The sequence below is a fragment of the Odontesthes bonariensis genome, chromosome 20 (genome assembly GCF_027942865.1).
Source record: "Odontesthes bonariensis isolate fOdoBon6 chromosome 20, fOdoBon6.hap1, whole genome shotgun sequence".
NCBI lineage: Eukaryota > Metazoa > Chordata > Actinopteri > Atheriniformes > Atherinopsidae > Odontesthes > Odontesthes bonariensis.
In genome coordinates, this window is record NC_134525.1 from 32,700,658 (window position 1) to 32,722,713 (window position 22,056).

Genomic DNA, 22,056 nt, shown 5'->3' on the forward strand with positions numbered 1-22,056 from the left:
CGGTCAGTACAGTCTCAGTCAGTACAGTCTCAGTCAGTACAGTCTCAGTCAGTACAATCTCAGTCAGTACAGCCTCGGTCAGTACAGTCTCAGTCAGTACAGCCTCAGTCAGTACAGTCTCAGTCAGTACAGTCTCAGTCAGTACAGTCTCAGTCAGTACAGCCTCAGTCAGTACAGTCTCAGTCAGTACAGCCTTAGTCAGTACAGTCTCAGTCAGTACAGTCTCAGTCAGTACAGCCTCAGTCAGTACAGTCTCAGTCAGTACAATCTCAGTCAGTACAGCCTCAGTCAGTACAGTCTCAGTCAGTACAGTCTCAGTCAGTACAATCTCAGTCAGTACAGCCTCGGTCAGTACAGTCTCAGTCAGTACAGCCTCGGTCAGTACAGTCTCAGTCAGTACAGTCTCAGTCAGTACAGCCTCAGTCAGTACAGTCTCAGTCAGTACAGTCTCAGTCAGTACAATCTCAGTCAGTACAGCCTCGGTCAGTACAGTCTCAGTCAGTACAGCCTCAGTCAGTACAGCCTCAGTCAGTACAGCCTCAGTCAGTACAGTCTCAGTCAGTACAGTCTCAGTCAGTACAGTCTCAGTCAGTACAGCCTTAGTCAGTACAGCCTCAGTCAGTACAGTCTCAGTCAGTACAGCCTCAGTCAGTACAGTCTCAGTCAGTACAATCTCAGTCAGTACAGTCTCAGTCAGTACAGCCTCAGTCAGTACAGTGTCAGTCAGTACAGCCTCAGTCAGTACAGCCTCAGTCAGTACAGCCTCAGTCAGTACAGTCTCAGTCAGTACAGTCTCAGTCAGTACAGTCTCAGTCAGTACAGCCTCAGTCAGTACAGTCTCAGTCAGTACAGCCTCAGTGAAATCCATTTCCACCCTGGCTTCCTTCTTCCTCTGTCCATGTGCAGGACAGAGCTGTGCTGCTCTCGGCTGAGAAGTGGAGGTGAAGACTGTCTGAGGCTGTAACTGCTGCAGCGACCTGCAACCTTTGAAATGCCACCATAAATCAAGGCATGCACTGATACTGAGTCGGACACTTTTCTCCTTCCATACAAACCTCAGGAGGAGGAGCAGTCGTCTGCCATCTTGACTGACCTAAGTGGGTTCCATCATCACTTTCACTTAACTCATTGGCTGCCAGCCATTTTCAGTTCAGAGACACCCATACTGCCAAGTGTTTTTCAGTATTTTGACTGATTTTCCAAAACCCACAGAAAAGTGTGTCTTATGACTATGTACACACCGAAATTACCAAAAGAAAGAGTAGACTCTCTTCTTTGATCAGGAAAAAAAAGTTTGTTTCTACCATTTTCAGTCTTTTAGTAATAGACAGTAGAACATAGGTTTGTTTCACCAAAAACAGCTGTTTGACCCAAAAAATGGAGAAAACGAGCTCTTTTTTTTTTTGTGCATAGTGGCACTGCTGCCACCTAGCGGGTAATTTTGCCAGTATATTCTCTGTTTAGTGTTTACAAGCCTAAGATTTAGTGACGAACTCCGCTAGATTGTCCCCCAGCCCGCTCCGTTAAAAAACGCAATTGACGTCTATAGACGTCTTTGGCAGTGAACGTTTTTTTTTAAATTGACGTCTATAGACGTCAATGGCACCGAAAGAGTTAAGACGAGACACTACAGCTGAATAGGGTAATATTTTAAAATAATAGATATCACCATGAAACTTCCTCAGTTGATCACTTACACAAGTATGAAAAAAAAAGTATTACAAGTTTTCGAAATTTTTCTGTTTAATTTAGCAAATTATGCATTATCTCATTAAATATGCGCACATTTGCATATATTTCCGGAAGATAGATCTGAACATATGATAAAGCCAGGTGCAAAATTATTTCTTCATTTTTTTAACACACAAAATGAAAAGAAAATTACAGAGGGATTTCAGGATATCTGCTTCCATTTCCTAGGAAATCAAAATATACTGTCCATAGCCTAAAAACATCAATTTTCGCCATATTTTTTATTATAATGTCACATAAATCAGGCCAGGAATGATTTATCAACAAATCCTTCTGTAAATATCTTCAGAATACTGCTAAGTGTATAACTGGAAAGTTTGTTGTTAGTAGGTGCTCCATAGGCTGAGATATTGATACTGGAAAAATACAAAAAAATTATTTTGAGAAAACGACATTTAAAGATTTAAATAGGGGAATTCATTTTGGTAAATTTGGGCGAAACGCACTGCCGCGAGTAAACAAAATGTGATGAAATAAACATTTTAATTTAATTTAATTTATGTTTTCAACGTTTTCTTTATAGCAGGTTGAAATAACACATATTGAAGGAGTAAACTGGCCCAAAATCTAAAAAATGACCACTGCATGAAAAATCCCTGTTTTTGCCTGCCGTGTCTCGCCTTCACTGCAACCAGCATGGCTCACAACTCTCTTGTTCTTTATCATATGATCTGATCTAAGATCTAAGAAGTGTGTTTGAGTTCTGATTTACTAATGTGACTGTGACAACTAATCTGCATTAAGACTGAAAAAAGAAGTTCAACACATTTCATCTCAGTCCCATTCAATAAACACAAGTGGAAGCACAGCAGCTTCCAGCCTATAGACAGACATGATAATCTCACCTTGATATCTCCTCCACCAGCTGAAAGGCTCACATTTTCCACGGAGCCAACCTTCGACTGAACCTTTTCCCTAAAGTTGACTTTGTGGGACTCCATCTTCCCGACACCTCCGCCTGCAGCACACACACAGGTAGGTAATCACTGACAATCCCACTCAAACATGCACAGTCCTCTCACTTCTTATCAGGAGCCAGGGGAGAGCAGACGCAAATAACTGAGACCCCCACTAAGAGCTGTGTACGGGCCCCGAATGTTGGAACAAATACAAACTGATGACAAATGACTATCTACAGTTTAATCTCAGTTCTATAGACGGCTTTTATTTTGCGGTACTGCGACCATGCAACCAACCTGCCAAACTTTTCTGTTAGTTTGTCCCATTTGTTGTTTAATTCATAATGAAAAAACAGTATGTTCACTTAAACACTGTTTGTCAAACCAAAGCAGGAGGAGAAACAACAACAGGATCAAAAGAGAGCAAATCAGAGAAACTCAGGAAGAGAGTGAACTATCCAAAGGCACGGAAGATTTGTGTTTGGGTCATCTAACTGTTTTAAAACAGCATCAAGGGACCCGATTCCAACAATTATGCACGGCCATTTGAAAACCTTCTTATTTGATACTTTCCCCAGATGTTATCAATTGTTTTAAATTCTGTACTGAAACTAAGAATAGTTTTTTAATCCATAGGTGGTGCTGAACTCTCACGAGGAGCTAGCTTCATGGAGATGCTAAAATGACTTTGATCAGAGTGAAATGTATATTCAGACGGTAACGCAGGAACTCACCAGGCTTGTGCTTGATGTTGTCCTTGGAGCCGCACTTTGATGTCACCTTACTCACATCCACCTTCTTGTTGAGTATCTGCACCTGTCACAAAAAGGTTTCAGATCCAGCTCAGCACGTGTGGTAGGCTCATGTCATCTCGGGAATACATTTAAAGTCACGACTGATCCCATCAGGATAAAAATCATCTCTTGTGGTATGCTATATTTTGGGGGCAGTTACAGATCCCTGGTTGATGAAAAACAGGCTTTCTATTGCTGGGAAATATTTTTGCACGTGTGGAAAACAACGCACCAAAACATGAGAGAAAACCCAGGAATCCCAAACTGACCACACCAATGAATAACAGACGGACGGAGCCAGCCAAAAACCAGACATTTATGTTTAGTAAGTTAGTGGCAGACCAGGAAAACATCGGGAAGGGAACAGGATCTGGTTCTGAGGTTCTGAGGATGGGCTGGTTCATTAAACTTGTTAGCATGCTGTCCAATAACTTACAATTCCCTCCACTTGTTCAAGTCCAGCCAGGAGTCCAGCTCCAGGAGGAGCTGCATTTCTGTTTCTAACTCCCTGAGGGCTCACACCTGACAGTGCTACAGCTACTTCTACATCCATCTTTGTTCTGTCTGGCCAGTTCCCTTCAGTCAAGTTGATCGGTCCTTCTGAGCTCTGGTAGTGGGCCAGGCAGTACTTACATTCCCTCCACCAGGAACATGCTTCATATTGTCCTTGGAACCCAAGCGTGAGGTGATGTGGCTGAAGTCCAGCTTTTTGGAGACTATCTGAACCTAAACAGACACATCATAGCAGCAAGAGGAAAACAGCAGAGAAGGGTGGAGGGGGCCAAGGGCACGACAAGAGAGGAAGTGAAATGGAAGGAGAGAAGAAGAAGAAGAAGAGGACAGGAGACAGAAAAGGTGTAGGGGAGAATAAGTCACCACTACAGCTGGGTTAGAAGGGACAGGACAGAGGGACAGAGCGAGGTTCCCCTCTGCAATTCCTACTTTAAGCTGCCTGAAATGACCTTTTCTGACATCTTGCACGTTTGCCCTTTAAAAGACAGAAAAATAAAGCGTAGGAAGGTATTCGATTTCTGTTTAAGCCAAACCAAGAAAAATAAAAGCAGAAGCTGAAGAGTACACAGAACTCAGAACAAAGTAACACCTGTCCCTGGCCGGAAATAAAAAAATGGATTCCACAGAGTGAGCACATGTTTGTTAGCACAGCACAACAGAACATGGACCAACGGATGACAAACCAACATTATTTGGACTGGGACAAGTTCCACTGCCAGCTGACACATATGTGGCATCCAGATTAGTGCTTAGTCATCACAGAGCAGAGCAAATAAGCAGCCAGCATGGAGTTACAGTGTGAGCAACAGGGAAACAAGCCCACACCGGCTCTGCAACAGTTTGCTCCAACAGTTTGGAACAAGCGCTCTGCAGCGCTCATGTGCAGCCCTTATCCATACACCCAATACCACTGTAACAAAGCAATAGCATACGCTAAGCTGGCTGGAAGGCTGGTGATATTTAAGCCCCATATGCACTTCATTAGACACATACTTACGGAGGATATATCCAGAGCAACGTTTAGCTGGATCTTAAGTGTTGGAAGCAGTTGAAGGAAAGGTATATATTTGGATCTTTTTATATGGTTAAATATCTGTTAATTCTATATCTGAGCAGAGAATTTGATGACACGAGCTGAGGAGAGTAAAAGCTTTTTTTTAATCGATCTTCTCTCTTAAGAGGCTGCAGCTGATCCGCTGAGTTTATTAGTTTATGACTTTCTTGATGGTTATTAACAAAGGGAAGAGTCCGTGTGGGGAGTGGTGGGGACCACTGACTGCAGATGAATGACAGGAGCAGGCTGTTTGTTTGAAACTCTAAAGCACCATGAGCTTTACAACAAACAAAGGTATGAAGTACACTGACAACCAGAGCTAAATATATCAACAAAAACAATGTGGTGATGTTGGGGAGGATGCAGAGGGAACTCACTTTGCCCAGGCTGGTTTCTTTGGTGGTGACACCCTTGTTCTGAGAGGAAGATGACACCTAAGGAGACAAGCCCACCCCAGGTCAATGACAACAACTCAAATGAAGACACTGGAAACACAGAGGAGGGTTTGGTGGTATGAGGGTGACAAATTAAAAAACATGATGGACAAGAAAAGGCTAAACAAGGATGGAAAGTAGAGGATGAAATTGATCTGTGGTGCAGAGAGGTGACAGATCTACTGTCAGAGCCAGAGATTGGAAGTACCGAGAGTACAGGAGAGTAAACGCTGACCCTCAAAAGGCAGTTTGGGCTAATTTGATCCACTGAAAATGTACAACATCAACAAAGGAGGGTTGTGGATTATTGAATCCACATGCACATGGCTCCAGAGTTTGGATACAGATTTCTTTCTGTTTCTTAGTTGTACGTGCTTCTTACAGCTGCTACTGTCAACTGATAGTTACAGTTATGTCCCTATAATCAATTCTTTTTCTGCCTGATATGTTAACATGGACAAAATATCAGACAATCAGTGAAGGAACCAAAATAGGGATTCAAGCCAATCTGGCTAGTGTGATCTGCTTTCCCAAACAAACCAAGAGATATGAAGAGAAGATAAAAGCAGGCAGGCGGTAGTGTTCCTGCATAAGGAACGGTGGAACAACGGGTCATAGCGAAGCAGTACCAAAAACACAAGCTCTGATGGGGATAATTATTGGAGGATCATTCAATTAGCACTAATAAGTGACAACATGAGATTTCATTTGCGGTTTGACCAGCAATAAATTGAGATAAAATGGCTGCACTGCGGCCTGTCTGTCCACCTGAAATATCTGTAGCAAACACAGCCTGATCTCAGAAGTGTTTAGCTGAGTTCAGAGTTCTGTCATAACTGACAGAAATAAACTAAAACAACTAGAACTAAAACCAGGCCAAAGTTGTAGTAAACTTCTAAAGGACAGAAAAGCCACAGCATTCCCCTTGGTTCCTCTGATTGTGTGCACACTTCTCAGGTTCTATGAAAGGCCTGAGCTGGGAGAAAGAGTAGTCCGTGAACATAATACAGGGTGTCACTGAGAAAGCAAGCAGAAAATGTGAAAGCACAACAACTACTGTCTCATTACTTAAGAGTAAGGACTACAGAGCTGGTTTTAGGTCAACATGTTTACAGCTGGTTAGAAGAAGAGTTTGTTTCTTTCACGAGGGAAGAAATAAGAGTGAAAAGTAAGCATGGCACCACAAGATGGTGCTGTTGCATGTGAAACGGAAGAGCTTCAGAGCAGTTAGTTTGGAGATGTTCACAGACAGAAAATATATGCTAAAGCAGGACCCACCTTCCCCCCACCAGGCTGATGCTTCATGTTGTCCGTAGAGCCGATCTTAGAGCGGGCGTTGCGGATATCAGGAGCCGGAGCTGTGCTGGGGCGAGCCGTGCCGGGGCGAGCCGTGCTGGGGCGAGCCGTGCCGGGGCGAGCCGTGCCGGGGCGAGCCGTGCTGGGAGCCGTCCTGGGAGCCGGGCTGGGAGCCGTCCTGGGAGCTGTGGCTGTAGTGGCTCGTGGGGCACGTGGGACTGTGGGCCTCTTCTCCAGTACTGAGCCTGTGGTGGAGGAGGGTGCAGCAGGTTTGGCTGCTGTGGTCCGAGTGCGAGGGGCAGCAGTGGTGGAAGTAGTGCTGCGTGTGGTGGTGGTAGTCTTGGGCTTGGTAGAATCAGCTGGAGGGAAATGAGCATTATGCAGAGTTTTATCAGCTTTTTGACAGGATCACTTTAGGACACTGGAAAAAAGCATACAAAATTGATCTAAAAGAATAAAAAAAATATGAATCTGGGATAAATAAAGCTCAATCTATTCTAGAAAGACTTTACTTTTAAAGAACAGCTTGTCAACTTTAAATTTCTGCTGTTTCACTGATTTAACACAATTAATTAGCGACTTTTGAAATTGTTGATATATTTTCTTTGATACTTTATTTTTTATTGTTTTTCCTTAGCATTGTATAAACATTGTACAAGGGGGCGGGGGGTGGGGGTGGGGGTGAACAAATAAAAAACAAAGATCTGAGAAATGAACATGTTGGATCACCATGCTTCTACAGTTTGATCCTTTTTTACTGCCAATGTGATGGTCCGTGTCCTGTTTTTATGTATCCGGCTCGTTTCTCCCGCTTCCGGCAGCATTGATCCTCTTGAATCCTTATTTTATAAGTCAGTTGTTCCATAATATGTATTTCGTCCATAAATTTCATCCAATCTGCCTGTGATGGTGGGTGTGTCTTGTACCATTTTCTTGTAATTTCCTTTTTACAGGCTACAAACATAATTTTCAATTTGTATCTATCATCTTTCAACACAACATTTCCCGTAATGATGCCAAGATATAATAATGTACAAGACTTGGATGAACCACAGCCTATCAATGTACATCTTCCCAAAATGTTGCGATCTTAGGACAGAGCCGGAACACATGTGAATGGTACATCTCCACAGCTTCTCCAACATGGCTGTGGTAATGAAATATGTTTATTCCTAAAAAATCAAATTCAAGCAATGTAGTCTTCAAACACGTGATGATGTCGTTGACTGTTGTGTTTTCCAAATGTGTGAGCATTCATCATCAGATATGTTCACACCCAGCTCTTTCTGCCACTTCACTTTCACATATGTCGTTGTATTCACTCTTGCCTCCATTATATGACCATAAATTGTAGACATTATTCTGAATTTCTTTGCGTTGTAGGCTTTAGTTATTGTTCTAATTATTGAATTTTTGTCCAGATTAACACTGGGTTTTATTTCTTTATTGAAAAAGTTCCTTATCTGTAAATTTCTGAAATGGTCTTGGTTACTTAAATCATATTTTTGTTTAATCTCCTGGAAGCTCATGAAGTTCCCATTTTCAATTGCCGTACATTTCGCTGTTAATCCATTAGGAATCCATTGGTCAAGAGAACCCGGGGTAAAACCCTTGTCATAAGCTATCCACCGACGCAGTCCGAGCTCTTTCTCTAGTTTATATTTTTGTACCATATTAAACCATAATTTTAGCGTAAACTGAGTGACTATATTCACCTGTTTAATTACACTCATTGCTTCTTCTCTGTCTCCAAGAAGACTTTGAATTTCTCTTCCTTGTACCGATTTTTCTAAATTCATTTGACAATCTTTGTCACACCAACACATTACATGTCTAATTTGTGCAGCATGAAAATATCCCTTAAGGTTGGGCAGTGCCAAACCCCCCTTATCCTTGCCAATCTGTAATGTTTCAAATTCCATATAAACCTTGAAATGATTTTGTCCCACAGTCTGAATTGTTTTTCGGGTATCTCAATGGGTAGTGACTGAAACAGGTAAAGAAGTCGGGGTAGAACACTCATTTTATGGTCTCTATTCGCGAAACCAATGTCTAATAGAAGGATGGCAAATCGCTCTTAATTTATCCAGTTTGACGTAATTAGCTTCATATAAATAATCAGTGTTAAAGTGACCCCAAGATATTTAATTTTTGTTGCTCTCCAGTTCAGATTCTGTTTTTGTTGTATGATCTTGGATGGGGAGTAGTTGAATGTTAGGAAATGTGACTTCCTCAGGGACGATCTTCGTCTGGACGGTCCCTGTAAGTGTAAAGTACCATTTTTCAAGAAACCATGTGCTTCATTCCCGTTCTCTCCTCTCGGTCTTGGCGACCACGCAGATACAGGGTCAGACCCAGAGGCCGGGACCCCACTAACCTCATCCACCCTTCTCTCTCTACTCATGTTGAGCAAGTGGTGGCAGGGGGGCTGTGGAACTGCCAGTCTGCTGTGCAGAAGGCTGAGTTTATCTCTGGTTATACATCCATGCTCTTCCTTAACTTTCCTGCTCTTACAGAGACCTGGATCACCCCAGAAAACACTGCCACACCCGCAGCTCTGTCTGATGTGTACTCTTTCTCTCACACTCCCAGAGCTGCGAGGCGGGGCGGTGGTACTGGCCTGCTGATTTCCAAGGACTGGAAATACTCTCTTTGTTCCCTTGCAATTCTCTCCCTCCTCCTTTGAATTTCATGCTGTCACTGTCTCTCACCCAGTCAAGCTCACCATCGCTGTAGTTTATCGCCCACCAGGCCCTATCGGGGACTTCCTGGAGGAGCTGGACACTCTTGTCTCTCACTTCCCTGATGATGGCTCCGGCCTCACCCTTCTCGGTGATTTCAACATCCAGACAGAGAAGCTTCACCCTCTTGTTTCTTTTCTCTCCTCCTTCGACCTAGCTCTCTCCCCATCTCCTCCTACCCACAAGGCTGGCAACATACTGGACCTTATCTTCACCAGACACTGTTCTAGCGCCAACCTCTCTGTCACTCCCCTTCATCTCTCTGACCACTACTTCATGTCCTACACCCTCTCCCTCTCCTCTCCTCTCCTCTCCTCCCTCCCTCCCGACCTCCTCCCACCCACTTGGTATCTTCTCGTCCCAATCTCCGCTCTCTCTCCCCACTGACTGCTCCTCTTCTGTTCTCTCTGCTCCCCCTGCCCCTGAATCTTTTTCTCATCCCTCCTCCAACCCCCACCCCCTCTCCCCTCCTCCTCCCTCCTCCCTCACGATTTCGCCGACTTCTTTGACAAGAAGGTTAACGATATCCGATCTTCCTTCCCTCACCCCCCAGCTGTCCACACCACCCACACCTGTCGCTCTCCCACTCCTCCCTCTCTACCACCTTCTCCCTCTCCACCTCCCTCTCTGTCCCACTTCTCTCCCCTCTCTGCAAATGAGGTCCTTCACCTTGTAACATCCAGCCGCCCCACCACATGTTCCCTTGACCCAGTCCCTTCCCCTCTCCTTCATTCTGCTGCCCCTGATCTTCTTCCTTACCTGACCCACCTCATTAACACATCTTTGACATCAGGCTCTTTTCCTTCTGCTTTCAGGACTGCCAGAGTCACTCCTCTTCTAAAGAAACCAGCTCTTGACCCTTCAGAGATCAAGAACTACAGACCGGTATCCCTTCTACCCTTTCGGTCCAAAACTCTTGAACGTGCTGTCTTTAAACAACTGTCCTCTTACCTCCACCAGAACAACCTCTTGGACCCCCACCAGTCCGGGTTCAAGGTGGGCCACTCAACAGTAACTGAGTCACTCCAAACTGCTGGAGCTAACTCTCTCTCCTCTGTCCTGGTTCTCCTGGACCTGTCTGCAGCATCTGACACAGTGAACCACCACATCCTTCTCTCTGCCCTGGAGGGAATGGGTGTCTCTGGCTCTGCACTCTCCATGTTCTCATCCTACCTGACAGATCGCTCCTACCAGGTCACACTGAGAGGGTCTGTGTTGAAGCCACGTAGGCTCACCACTGGGGTTCCCCAAGGTTCGGTCTTGGGTCCTCTTCTTTTCTCCCTCTACACATCATCTCTTGGTTCTGTCATCCACTCCCATAACTTTTCCTACCACTGCTATGCAGATGACACTCAGCTGATTCTGTATTTTCCCCCTTCTGACACCCAAGTGGAGGCACGCATTGCTGCGTGCCTGGCAGACATCTCGGGGTGGATGTCGATGCACCACCTTAACCTCAACCTGGACAAGACTGAGCTGGTGTTTCTCCCGGGGAAGGGCTGCCCGTTCCGAGATCTGGCCATCATCATGGATGACTCCGTGGTGACGTCAACCCGGACCGCGAGGAATCTGGGTGTGACCCTGGACGACCAACTGTCGTTCCCGCCAAACATCGCATCAGTGACCCGTTCCTGCCGATTCCTCCTCTACAACATCCGGAGGATTCGCCCCTTCCTCACCGACAAGGCAGCACAGGTGCTCATCCAGGCTCTGGTCATCTCCCGCCTGGACTACTGCAACTCCCTCCTTGCTGGCGCCCGGCTTCTGCCATCAGACCTCTGGAGCTGGTTCAGAAAGCTGCTGCTCGTCTAGTGTTCAACCTCCCCAAGTTCTCCCACACCACTCCCCTTCTCCGCTCTCTACACTGGCTCCCTGTAGCTGCAGCATCCAGTTTAAGACTCTGGTACTGGCCTACAGGGCAGTGGAAGGAACAGCTCCTTCATACCTCCAGGCTATGGTCAAGCCCTACACCCCCGCACGACCACTTCGCTCTGCGGCCTCCAGGCACCTGGCTGCCCCGTCACTCAGCGGTCCCTGCGCACGATTGACACGGTCACGGCTTTTCTCTGTTCTGGCACCCCGATGGTGGAACGATCTCCCGACTGATATCAGGACAGCTGAGTCACTGCCCATCTTTCGCCGCAGGCTGAAAACCCACCTCTTCAGGAAACACTACCCTGCTCCGTCCTAGTTCCTTACGCACTTATTGTTTCCTCCACCACTGGCACCCTCTATATTTTCATTACCCCCTACCCGAACCAGGGTTTGAATCCCATTCCTGCTTTTCTTACCTCTTTTATTTCTTCCCCTACCCAAACCAGGGTTTGCATCCCCACCCCGCTGTGACTGGTGTGCAGTTGGTGAGAGGCTGAGGTAGATTATGGTGGTTGTGGTGTGAGGGGCAGTGTTGGCTGGCATTAGGGGGGTGACTCTGGGACGCCAGTGGTCATTGTCTAGCCTACCTGGAGGTGTCCGTGGGCCCAACTAGACGAAACACTGATGGAAGGAGGTATCCACCTGATGACCCCAATGATATGTTGGTCAGCACTGCTCACTGATCTATATAATAGGGAGTGTAGGGAATTATTCACTGAGACTGGTCCTTTATTTTATTTTAATTTTTTATTTTCTTTAGCACAAGTTTCTTGTGTTTATATTGAATCCTAAATTGTCTTTGTTTTCTAAATTGTCTTCATATCTGTCTAGGTATCTGACTTATTGCACTTATTCTAGCACTAGTTTTGCTCTTAGCTGTTTGGTTTTGGAAGGAAATACACTTATGATTTCTTGTGACCTGAAGTTCTTTTGCCTACCGATGTTGAACGCACTTATTGTAAGTCGCTTTGGTTAAAAGCGTCTGCAAAATGACCGTAATGTAATGTAATGTAATGTCAAATTAGGCTTGTATCCTGAACAAAAGCCAAACATCTCTAGTTGGTTGATTAGTATAGGAATGCATATGTCTGGGTCCTCTAAAAAAGAGACCACATCATCAGCAAAGAGTCCAATGGTATGTTCCTCTCCCCCAACCTCTACTCCTTTAAGATCTCCATTTTGCTTGATTGCTTGTGCCAGGGGCTCTATGAAGGTTGGTGAGAGACAGCAGCCCTGTCTAGTAGATGCTCCTAAAGTTATGCTCTCAGTCTGACTGCCGTTTATTCGGTCGGGTTTTGGTAAAGTGTTTTAATACATCTGACAGCTTTGTCATTAAGTACAAATGTTTCAAGTACCTTATATAGAAAAGTCCAATTAACACTATCAAAAGCCTTTGCTGCATCAAGGATTATTAAGGCTGCACATTTTTTCTTTTTTAGAATATGGTTAATAATGTGTAGAGTTCTCCTTATGTTATCTTGGGCTTGACGTCCCTTATTAAAGCCTGTCTGGTCTTCATCGATAATGTCACTGACAAAGTACTCATACCTTTTGGAAATAATTGAAGTGTACAATTTCTAATCAACATTGAGTAGTGATATGGGTCTATAATCTGAACAAGTCTCACTGTGGTTTTTCTTGGGGATCACTGATGATTTTTTGAGAAGAGGTATAACCTGTACATTAAATGTTTTAAACCACTCGGATGGTAGACCGTCACTGCTGGGAGATTTGTTTGACAATTAAACCTGTTGTAATGAAGCTGGAAGCAAACATTATCAATGGAAACATTGGAACACCTTTCATTTTGAGTGTAGTAAAGGCCTAAATCTGAATCTCATGTGAGAGAAGCAGATCTGCAGTAGCATCCTGAGGCATCTGTGCCAGTTCACACGCGTTTGCACTGGATGTCAGCTTTCTTTAGAGTGCTGAGGGATCACATGGTTGTCTGTCCATCCCACAGAGCTTTTAAAATATCTCTGGCTCCTTTTGAAAATTTAAATGAGGAAATCCCTTCCCTTATCTTCACATTTCCTTAAAGGAATGAAGCCTGGTGGGATTAGACTGCTTCTGCAAGAGCTGCAAAACCCTGTCGTCAACAACAGGCGGACAGTAATCCACAGGCTGCTGTGCTGATGGCTTTAAAAGTCTCTCTCTATGCTTTGTCACACTCATGCTGATAGCTCTCCTGTTGCCTAAATGGAAATTGATCTGTCAACAGGAAGACTAAAGCTGTAAGTGGTTAGGATGAAGAGGGAACCTATGAACTGCAAACAGAGGTTTGGTCTGATGACCAAAGAATAAAACGCTTTCCTAAATATCCATAGTTTCTTTATTATAAATGCAAACCCAGATATGAAAATGCATGTTTCTGAACCAACGTTTCAGACAGTCAATGCTGTGCGTGCTGTTATGGAAAGATTTACTGGAATCTTATGTTCAAATCATGGAATTTTTCAGTGATTCGCTGTGTTGGAATCCATGTTAGAAACTGATGGGCAATATCATTTAGTCTTTGATTCTTCCATGTAGTGTATTAAACTGCCTTCCCTTTGATTTGTGTGTTAGACTGTATTATTATTATCAATACCAAGAAATGGTTAGTCATCATAAAATACTGGCTAAATTAAAATTAGCATGACACAATGAAGAGTCTGCAAACAGTTTAAGGAGAAAAAAATGCTCGGGACATGGAGGTTATAAATCTCAAATAAGATTTTCATCTTATGAATACCAGGCATGTTACCAATTTTTGATTGTGTTAGAAAGCTGGACAGATTAACAGTGACGGAGGCAGATATTCAGAGAGCGTTGCCATACCTGTGGTAGTCCTCAGAGTGCTGGGCTTCTTCTCCTCTCCTGGCTTGCTGTCTGTTTTCGTGGCTGAAACACAGATTATCAGAAGATGTGGAAATGAGTGGACGAAGCACTCTAATCTGTAATAAGACTCGATCCCAAAGTCTTCCTACCCAGAGGCCTTTTGGCTGCAGCGGCGGTGGCTGTGCGAGCAGATGCAGCCGTGCGTGGAGCGCTTTTGCTGGCTGCTGTGGTAGCGGCTTCATTTTTGGTGGTGCCCATTTGAGTGTTGGCCTTTGGCACCAGGGGGCGCTTCTCAGTGGTCGTCTGTGGAGGAAGGACCAAAAGAACCAAAACAAACAGAACGCAGAGAATGTCAGTTTTGAAGGATAGAAAAGGCTGAATTATAAGGGCGAACATAAATCCCATCAACATGACAAATGGCATTAAACTGGGTCACAGCACAGCGATGCCACATTCCCCTGTAACCCTCTGGAAGCTCCACATCCAGCTGAAACAGCCTGCAGCAGACTGGCCACGCTGATGTGACTCCCCCTGGACCCGGGCTGCAGGGGAGCTGCAGAAAACTCTTCATTCACCTGTTACCATGTTACCAGGCCACCTAAAGGGGGAGGCAGTGTGCTGGTGGGTGTGAAGTGTCACGAGCCAATCAATGAACAGAGGTTCAAAACAGTGTGTGAGCTTTTACAGATACAGGTATGTCCCTGTACAATGAAGCTGTAAGATACTAGATTAAGCACAAAAGCAAAACCAACAGTGTAAAGAGAAAGCTACAAATAGCCAATGTGAACAAACAATAAATAAATATAATATTAAAGGATCTTTTTGACATCTTCACTTTCATTAGAGAAAATAGAAATAGCAAAATGATTGAATGCACTGTTTCAGTTCTGGATAACCTTAATATGGTATTTTGAAGTGGGTTTATAAGTGGTTATCAGATCATCTGTTAATGTTCACAAAAAAAAACAGATTTTTTTTTTGATCAGCTGCAAATGTGCTGCATTGATTTTCAACATCTTCTTTTCCATGTTGACTTGAAGGATTAGACTGTAGATATTAGACTGTGCATTATTTAGTGTTATACTCTGGAGACTAAAACTTTCAGTGAACCACACGCAACTCCATCATGTCCTGGAACAAAAACACCACCTTGTGATGGAACTCTTTTTGCAAGGCTGACAGACAACCTGGACTCTAAAACTTAACTTGCTTTGATCCATGTATATTTCCCTCCGACAGAGGGACGATGCGAGGGTACCATACTGCTTCAGGATCTTTTGTATTCCTGCATTCTCAGACCGATTTCACATGCATATCTCGCTTGTCAACTTTAAAACTGGATAATTAACCACTTATATCTAATAAATTACCCAAGAAGACCGTTTTTGCCTTTATTCAAACCCAATCAGCTGTTCCCTCTTTAAAGTTGACCTGCCGTTTGATGGGATATATTGTGAGGTTTCTCAGATTAAGAGAGCTTTGAGTATGCTTCTGCTAATGTTTCCTAATAATGCAGTAAATCAGGTGTCTGGCTTCCTATAACTGAGCGTTCTGCTGCCTCTGATGGACATCCTGGGGGCTCACACTTACCTTGGGTTTGACTTCACGTGTGGTGGAGATGGAGGAGGAGGATGGGCGGCTGATGGGATAGGCAGAGGGCCTCTTAGGCCCAGCAGCGGTTGTGGAAGGTGTCTTGGGTGTGGTAGGCTTTTTGTCTGAGGTGCTGGGGATGGTGGAGGGTGTGGGGCGCTTAGTAACGCTTGCGGCTGAAACACCAGCAGCTGTATTTGCTGGCCGTGTTTTGGCAGACGTGCCTGGTTTGGTCAGCCCAGCAGCAGGCTGCAAAGCCAGACCAACACCAGGCGGATGGAGGGCAAAATAAGTGGGAAAAGCAAAGCAAAGGGGAAAAGAAACATAAGGAAAACAGATGATGATGGCAGATGGGTTTGATATCACAAGCAAACAATACAATGTAAAGTAAATAAAATAATGAGCAGTGGGTCTGTGCTTTCCATATTTAGGACTTTAAAAGATTTGGGGAAGGAGTTCAGAGATACATTCTGTACAAGGTTAAAACAGAGGCAGCTTGAATGGTGAAGGGTTATCCAAACTCCCTCAAAGGTCCCAGTCCACTCTGCATTTCCAAATGTTTTCAGCTATCCTGCCTCTTAAGTATACAGTCCAAACAATCAACACCACGAAAATGCTGAATATAATTTTGCACTGAAAAGGAAGACAACATTTTCTTTTAAATGAATGTAACTAGTGTATTTGATTTGACTGAATTAAAAAGGTTCGAACACTGTTTAGTACTCTTAAACTGTGGTTTCTCATTTGGTGTCTCCAGTAAAATCTTACTTTGCAGCTAACTTACATTTTATCAAAGTAAGTGGGTTATGTAATCAATATTAAATATAAGGTGACATACAGCTGGGGTTGGGGTGTTAGCCAGCTGTAGCTCTGCCTGCTTGGAATGAAAACTAAGGAAGTGAATAATATCGATGCACCCATTCCCCAAATGCATTCCCTTTCAAATGATAAGATTTTGTGTTATTTGAGTTATCCACAGTATCATGTGAGCTCTTTTTTTCTTTGTTTAGTCTGCTCAGTATATTGTGTTTTGTTTACAGATGCAGAACTGTATGTTGTTTAAGGGCAGCTTTTATAAAGATTCCAAAAACTAATGAAAATATCTATTCCACGAGGCGACTTGCAAAGTAATGCTATATCGAATTTAAGTATTACTGAGATAAGTAACTTGTCAAAATGGTAAAGTAGCTCGCATTATAATGGAATATCAAGTCAAATAGCTCATTCATACAGATATTACGCAGGAGAGACATCACCTAAAAAAACTGGAGATTTTAGGAAAGACTTGTATCAGCTGTTAATTGCTGACACTCGAACTGAACTGCACCTCCTTTATTTCTTAGCCTTGAGAACTTTAGAAAACACATGACCCCACATTCAACAACACAAACCAAACCGGACTCTGACTCGTTGCTCCTTCCTTTTACATTAATATTAGCAGTAGCTCACTTCTCTGTTTTAATCAATTCACTTGATTATCCCATTCATAGTAATTCAATCACAAGTTGTCAATTTAAAAAAAGTTGCCTGGCTAAGAAAACCCCCAGATTGAATCGAAACTTCTCTCGTGATCCAAGCCCCCCGTCCTGAGCGTGCACAAGGTGACAGGAGAAAGAGAGAACCTCTCCAGGGGAACCAGAACCAGGACGGGCGGCCAGCTGCCCGGACCAGCGGGGGGTCGAGAGGACAGGAAAGAGGGGGCAACCAACACTGCAACACCAAGCAATCCTACCTTGGCCTTCTTGTCTGCACTTGTGTGGTCTCTGCTCAGCGCTGTTGCAGGTTTCCTGTCCTTCTCTGCTCCGTCTGCTTTGGCAGTCTTCTCCTTTTTGCCATCCTTCTTTTCTGCGATCTTTTTGTCTTGCTTCTCTTCTTTTTGAACCTTCTCTAACACTTTTTCTGCAGGCTTCTCAGGCTTACTTGCCTCATCCTTGGTCTTCTTGGCTTCCTCTGTGTCAGCCTTCTCTTTCTCGGTGTCCTCTGCCCCTGATGTCCCCTTTGTCTCTGCCTCGGCCTTCTTCTCCATCAGCTCACAGCTGGTATCAAGCTTGACAGGTGTTGGCTGTTGGTCTGGAGTCATTTGCATGGGCTGCTCTTTGTTAACTTTCCCCTCTAATTTCTCTGCTTCTGTCTCATCTGTTTTTTCTTCCACTTTAAACTTCTCATTTTTCTCCATCTTTTTGTCTTGCTTCTCTTCTTTTTGAACCTTCTCTAACACTTTTTCTGCAGGCTTCTCAGGCTTACTTGCCTCATCCTTGGTCTTCTTGGCTTCCTCTGTGTCAGCCTTCTCTTTCTCGGTGTCCTCTGCCCCTGATGTCCCCTTTGTCTCTGCCTCGGCCTTCTTCTCCATCAGCTCACAGCTGGTATCAAGCTTGACAGGTGTTGGCTGTTGGTCTGGAGTCATTTGCATGGGCTGCTCTTTGTTAACTTTCCCCTCTAAATTCTCTGCCTCTGTCTCACCTGTTTTTTCTTCCACTTTAAACTTCTCATTTTTCTCCATCTTTTCCATGCCATCTGCTTTCTCCTCTTTGTTCCCTAATTTGTTCATCATCTCAACTTCTGCCACCTGCTCTGTCTTGTCCACTTTGACATGGGATTTTTCTTCTTTGTGCATGTTGTCCTCTGTTTCTTTCCTCGCCTGAATGAATTCAGCTTTCTCCATCTCTAAACTTTTTACTTTTTCATCTACCTCTTCCTCCTTTTCCTCAGTTCTCTTCATTTTGTCTGCTTGTTTCTCTTCTTCAACTCTTTCTGACTCATCTTTCTCTTTCTCTTTCTCCTTGTCCTTTCCTATCACTCTCTCCACCTTGGCTGGAGTAAAAGTGCCTGTGAATTCCACTTTAACACTCTTCTGCTCAGGTTCATTCAAAGAGTCAGTTGGCTCCACTTTCTTTACATCGTCCGCCAGCTTCTCTTCCTTCTTCTCTTCCTTCTTCTCCATCTTGTCAGATTTAACTGGAATTATGGGCAGAAAGGAAGAAAGAAAGAAAGACAGACAGAAAGAAAGGACTTTAAAATGTATGTCCTCAACTGTCTTTCACTTCAAAAACAGGCCCTTTGAACTATGGCTCCTGGGTCTGCGGAACCAGTTTGGTCTAGTCGAATTTATTTGTCCCAGAGGGGAAATTCTTTTTCACAGATCTGTACACATGCCATTTACACATTTAGAAACACCACAGTACATATACACACTTAGAAAACATCACAAAGATAGTGTCTTGTGATGTTGTTTGTGCAATGCGTGTAATGGCTTTAAGCTTTTGTTCTGGGAGGTTTGGAGTGGACAGTCCTATTGTCTTACTTTCAATTTCGTTTTTTTTTGGTTTGGTGAGTTTGTTCTGGTTTGCGAGCATATTGAAGAAGCATGTGGAACAGTAGAGTATTACAGGCTGCATAATGCTTTTGTATAATAGTAGGGGGTGAGGAGCCACATTGAGTCCTTTAGTTTGCAGATGATGTCTCAGTCTCTGCCAAGAGACTTTTTATCTAATTCCAAGATGGCGCCGTTCCAGTGGCTGCTTGTTACAGCAGCTCCAACTCACTATTGAGTTTTTTTCCATTTCTTTCGTACTTTAAATTATTTAAGTGTTTTGTTTTACTTTACTTATCACTGCACCATGGAGACCAAAGAAGCCGTGCTTGTTCTGGCCTTTTTCCTATTTCTTTTCACTGTTTACGACCGAGATCCCGTATGCAGCCATGGTCATCCACAGTTGACACTGCTGAGTAAGCCAAAATTGCCTCATCAGCAATGCCACACATACACCAGTTAGTTCCAACATAATAACCACTTAGAGATCAGGTGAAAGGAGTTCTCGTAAGGACGTGTCGGGGACAGAGATGCATTAGATGCATGCAATTATTTTTGTGGGAGAGAAAGACAGGTGTAAAAACCATGAGGACTACCTCACGATACCAACAGCCACCTAAGGATCATTGATATTGGGTTAAGATTTCCTGACAAAAAGGAGTCTCCTGAAGTCTTGTGAATGTGATGTTTTGGGCAGTTGGAGCTGTTGTGGTACAACACAGAGAGGCAGACTTGGAAGAAGTGGTAACAGGTTTGTATTTAAATAAATGGACAGGGAGGAGTAGGTTTAAAAGATCCTTGTTGATGTGCTTTAGGTTTGTCCACATGTTGGTTTGTTTGTTTCACAGTTCAGAGTTGCTTTGTGTGTTCCGTGACAGGACTTGAGACCAATGAATAATTAATGGTTTTCTAACCCTAACCACACATTCTGTAGTTCTAAAAAAATGATTTGCTGGTGGGAGCGAAAGAAAAAAAAAACAATTGTGCTAACTCTCCTGGCTGCTGATGAGGCAATTTTGGCTTACTCAGCAGTGTCAACTGTGGATGACATTATGCAACAGCAGTCTATGCCGTCATCTCGTTACAGGGGTGGAGACGTCATCACCAGAAATATGAGAACTGAGAAAAGGAAACAAAGCAGTTGTACGTGTAGTCTGGTGTTACTGTAAAACTGAAATGGAATTGGCCATGGACCAATACAGCTAAGATACCATCTGGATGGATCAATACTGGCCACATGATTTGATTCTACTTTCTGTTAACAGTTCACTACATCCTTAAGTGATTGAATAAGATCAGATCAATCAGGGCAAAGTCAGATAATTGCATTTAACATGAAAAGTAACAGATTTTCAGCCCCAGTCTCTGAATAGCCCAGCTCAGTACTGGATGTATTCAAATTAAAAAGGAAATCCCAAAAAGGTCATGGAAATACTGCATTATATGAACATCCCAAAAGCTTTGTAATGTCAGTCTGAGTAAACAAAACTGCTTGAAAATATCCAGAAAGAAAGAAAGAATGAGCACAATGAGTCTAATTTGGATGGGAAATGTTTTTAATCTGCTCCTGCACTTCTGATCCATTCAGGGTTAAAAGCTGCACGTATGCATGCATAGAGAATTAATTCCATTCAATTGTACTTTATTTATCCTAAAGGGGAAAATATTATTGTTATGTCATTAATCATTATAAGCTGTGATTGTGCATGCTTATTGCTGCTGGCAGGAATGACTGTTAACACATATACATTCCGGTGAACTTTATCTTCACAGTGGGATCCGATTTGTGCTTTCCTGATCAAATCTTTTTGGTTTAACTTTAGTCTTTTAAAAAAAAGTATTTTTGCGCACAAGTGGCCTATATTTGAAAGTTGCTTGACAGGAAAGGGGCCAGAGAGTGAGAGGGATGACATGCAGCAAAGGGCCCAAGCCGGGACTCAAACCGCGTTTTAGCATCTGCACATGTGGGAAAATCTGCAGGAGTCTTTCTCTACTTCAATCCTCAAAAGTCCCACACTTCCTGTGTTCCATCATTTACCACACATCATTTCACAATGCATTTTGCCTGTTTCCCTTCCTACCCCACCAAAATCTCCATTTTCTTCCCCTGTGTTTCAGACCTACTTATCGTCCCCCAAACCGCCCCAGTTATGGAGCAAAGACCAAGCTGACCCAGTGGGCTTCATACATCCAGCTCATACAACAGAGCTCAGCACTGACAGCACTGGCAGTCGGTGAAAACATTGTATATTTACATGTTCTATATCTTATGGGTTTCTGAGCTTTATCCAGTGAGCATGTTAGATTTCCACACAACAACAGTAGCTCCAGATATCTCCCCATGACCTTAGTAAGAAAGCAAACAGAGAGACAGAAAAATAAAGGTCCAGGCTGGCAGCCTCCGCCACACTCAGCTCTGTGGCCAGAAACTAAAAAATAATATGCCGTGCCAGCAGAGAGGAGAAAGAAGAGCAAAGAGACAGACAGAAAGAGAAGAGACAGAAAAAGTGAAGACAAACAGATGGAGGGAACATTGTTATAAGAAGCTTTACCGAGTTAATGACCCTGACATGACTCAGACAGTCACCATTAGCGACCCGCTTTCTGCTGTCTGGGCTCTGTCTGCCTTCACCGGGAATCTAAGGAGCAGTCGGGGAAAGGCAGGAACGGCTGAGAATGCGACATGGGTGTGCACAAACGAAGCAGAGTATTACTCTGAACAAAGACTCCTTCTGTCCATCAGTCATAATGAGCTGTGCTACTGCACAACCTTCAGCTCTACGTGGCCCTATGCATGGGCACAGACAGACACTGTTCAGAAAAGGAAAAGGCCCCAGTACCTGTTGTTTCATATTCACATGCTATCAAATAACTCTGTTCACTCACTCCACACAGTTACAAACCTGTGGCTGAAACTGGCATTCTATGTCTGACCAATACAAAACAGATACTATCATCATGTAATGCCCACGAGCCTG

General features: G+C 43.7%; 1 protein-coding gene across 7 annotated transcripts in view; it reads right to left on the bottom strand.

Moving 5' to 3' along the window:
* The window catches only part of LOC142370373 (uncharacterized), a 143,860-nt gene that overhangs the window by 14,306 nt on the left and 107,498 nt on the right, over window positions 1-22,056 (bottom strand). For 4 of the 7 annotated variants that reach the window (XM_075452914.1, XM_075452915.1, XM_075452913.1 and 1 more), the window contains 9 exons: window positions 17,501-18,723; window positions 15,769-16,017; window positions 14,328-14,481; window positions 14,179-14,241; window positions 6,725-7,101; window positions 5,390-5,446; window positions 4,079-4,171; window positions 3,386-3,467; window positions 2,598-2,710 (listed from right to left, as the gene is read on the bottom strand). In XM_075452914.1, coding sequence (XP_075309029.1) covers window positions 2,598-2,710; window positions 3,386-3,467; window positions 4,079-4,171; window positions 5,390-5,446; window positions 6,725-7,101; window positions 14,179-14,241; window positions 14,328-14,481; window positions 15,769-16,017; window positions 17,501-18,723 — 2,411 coding nt within the window. The remainder of the gene's footprint in view (window positions 1-2,597; window positions 2,711-3,385; window positions 3,468-4,078; window positions 4,172-5,389; window positions 5,447-6,724; window positions 7,102-14,178; window positions 14,242-14,327; window positions 14,482-15,768; window positions 16,018-17,500; window positions 18,724-22,056) is intronic. The other 3 variants (XM_075452918.1, XM_075452916.1, XM_075452917.1) reach the window with 3 other exon arrangements.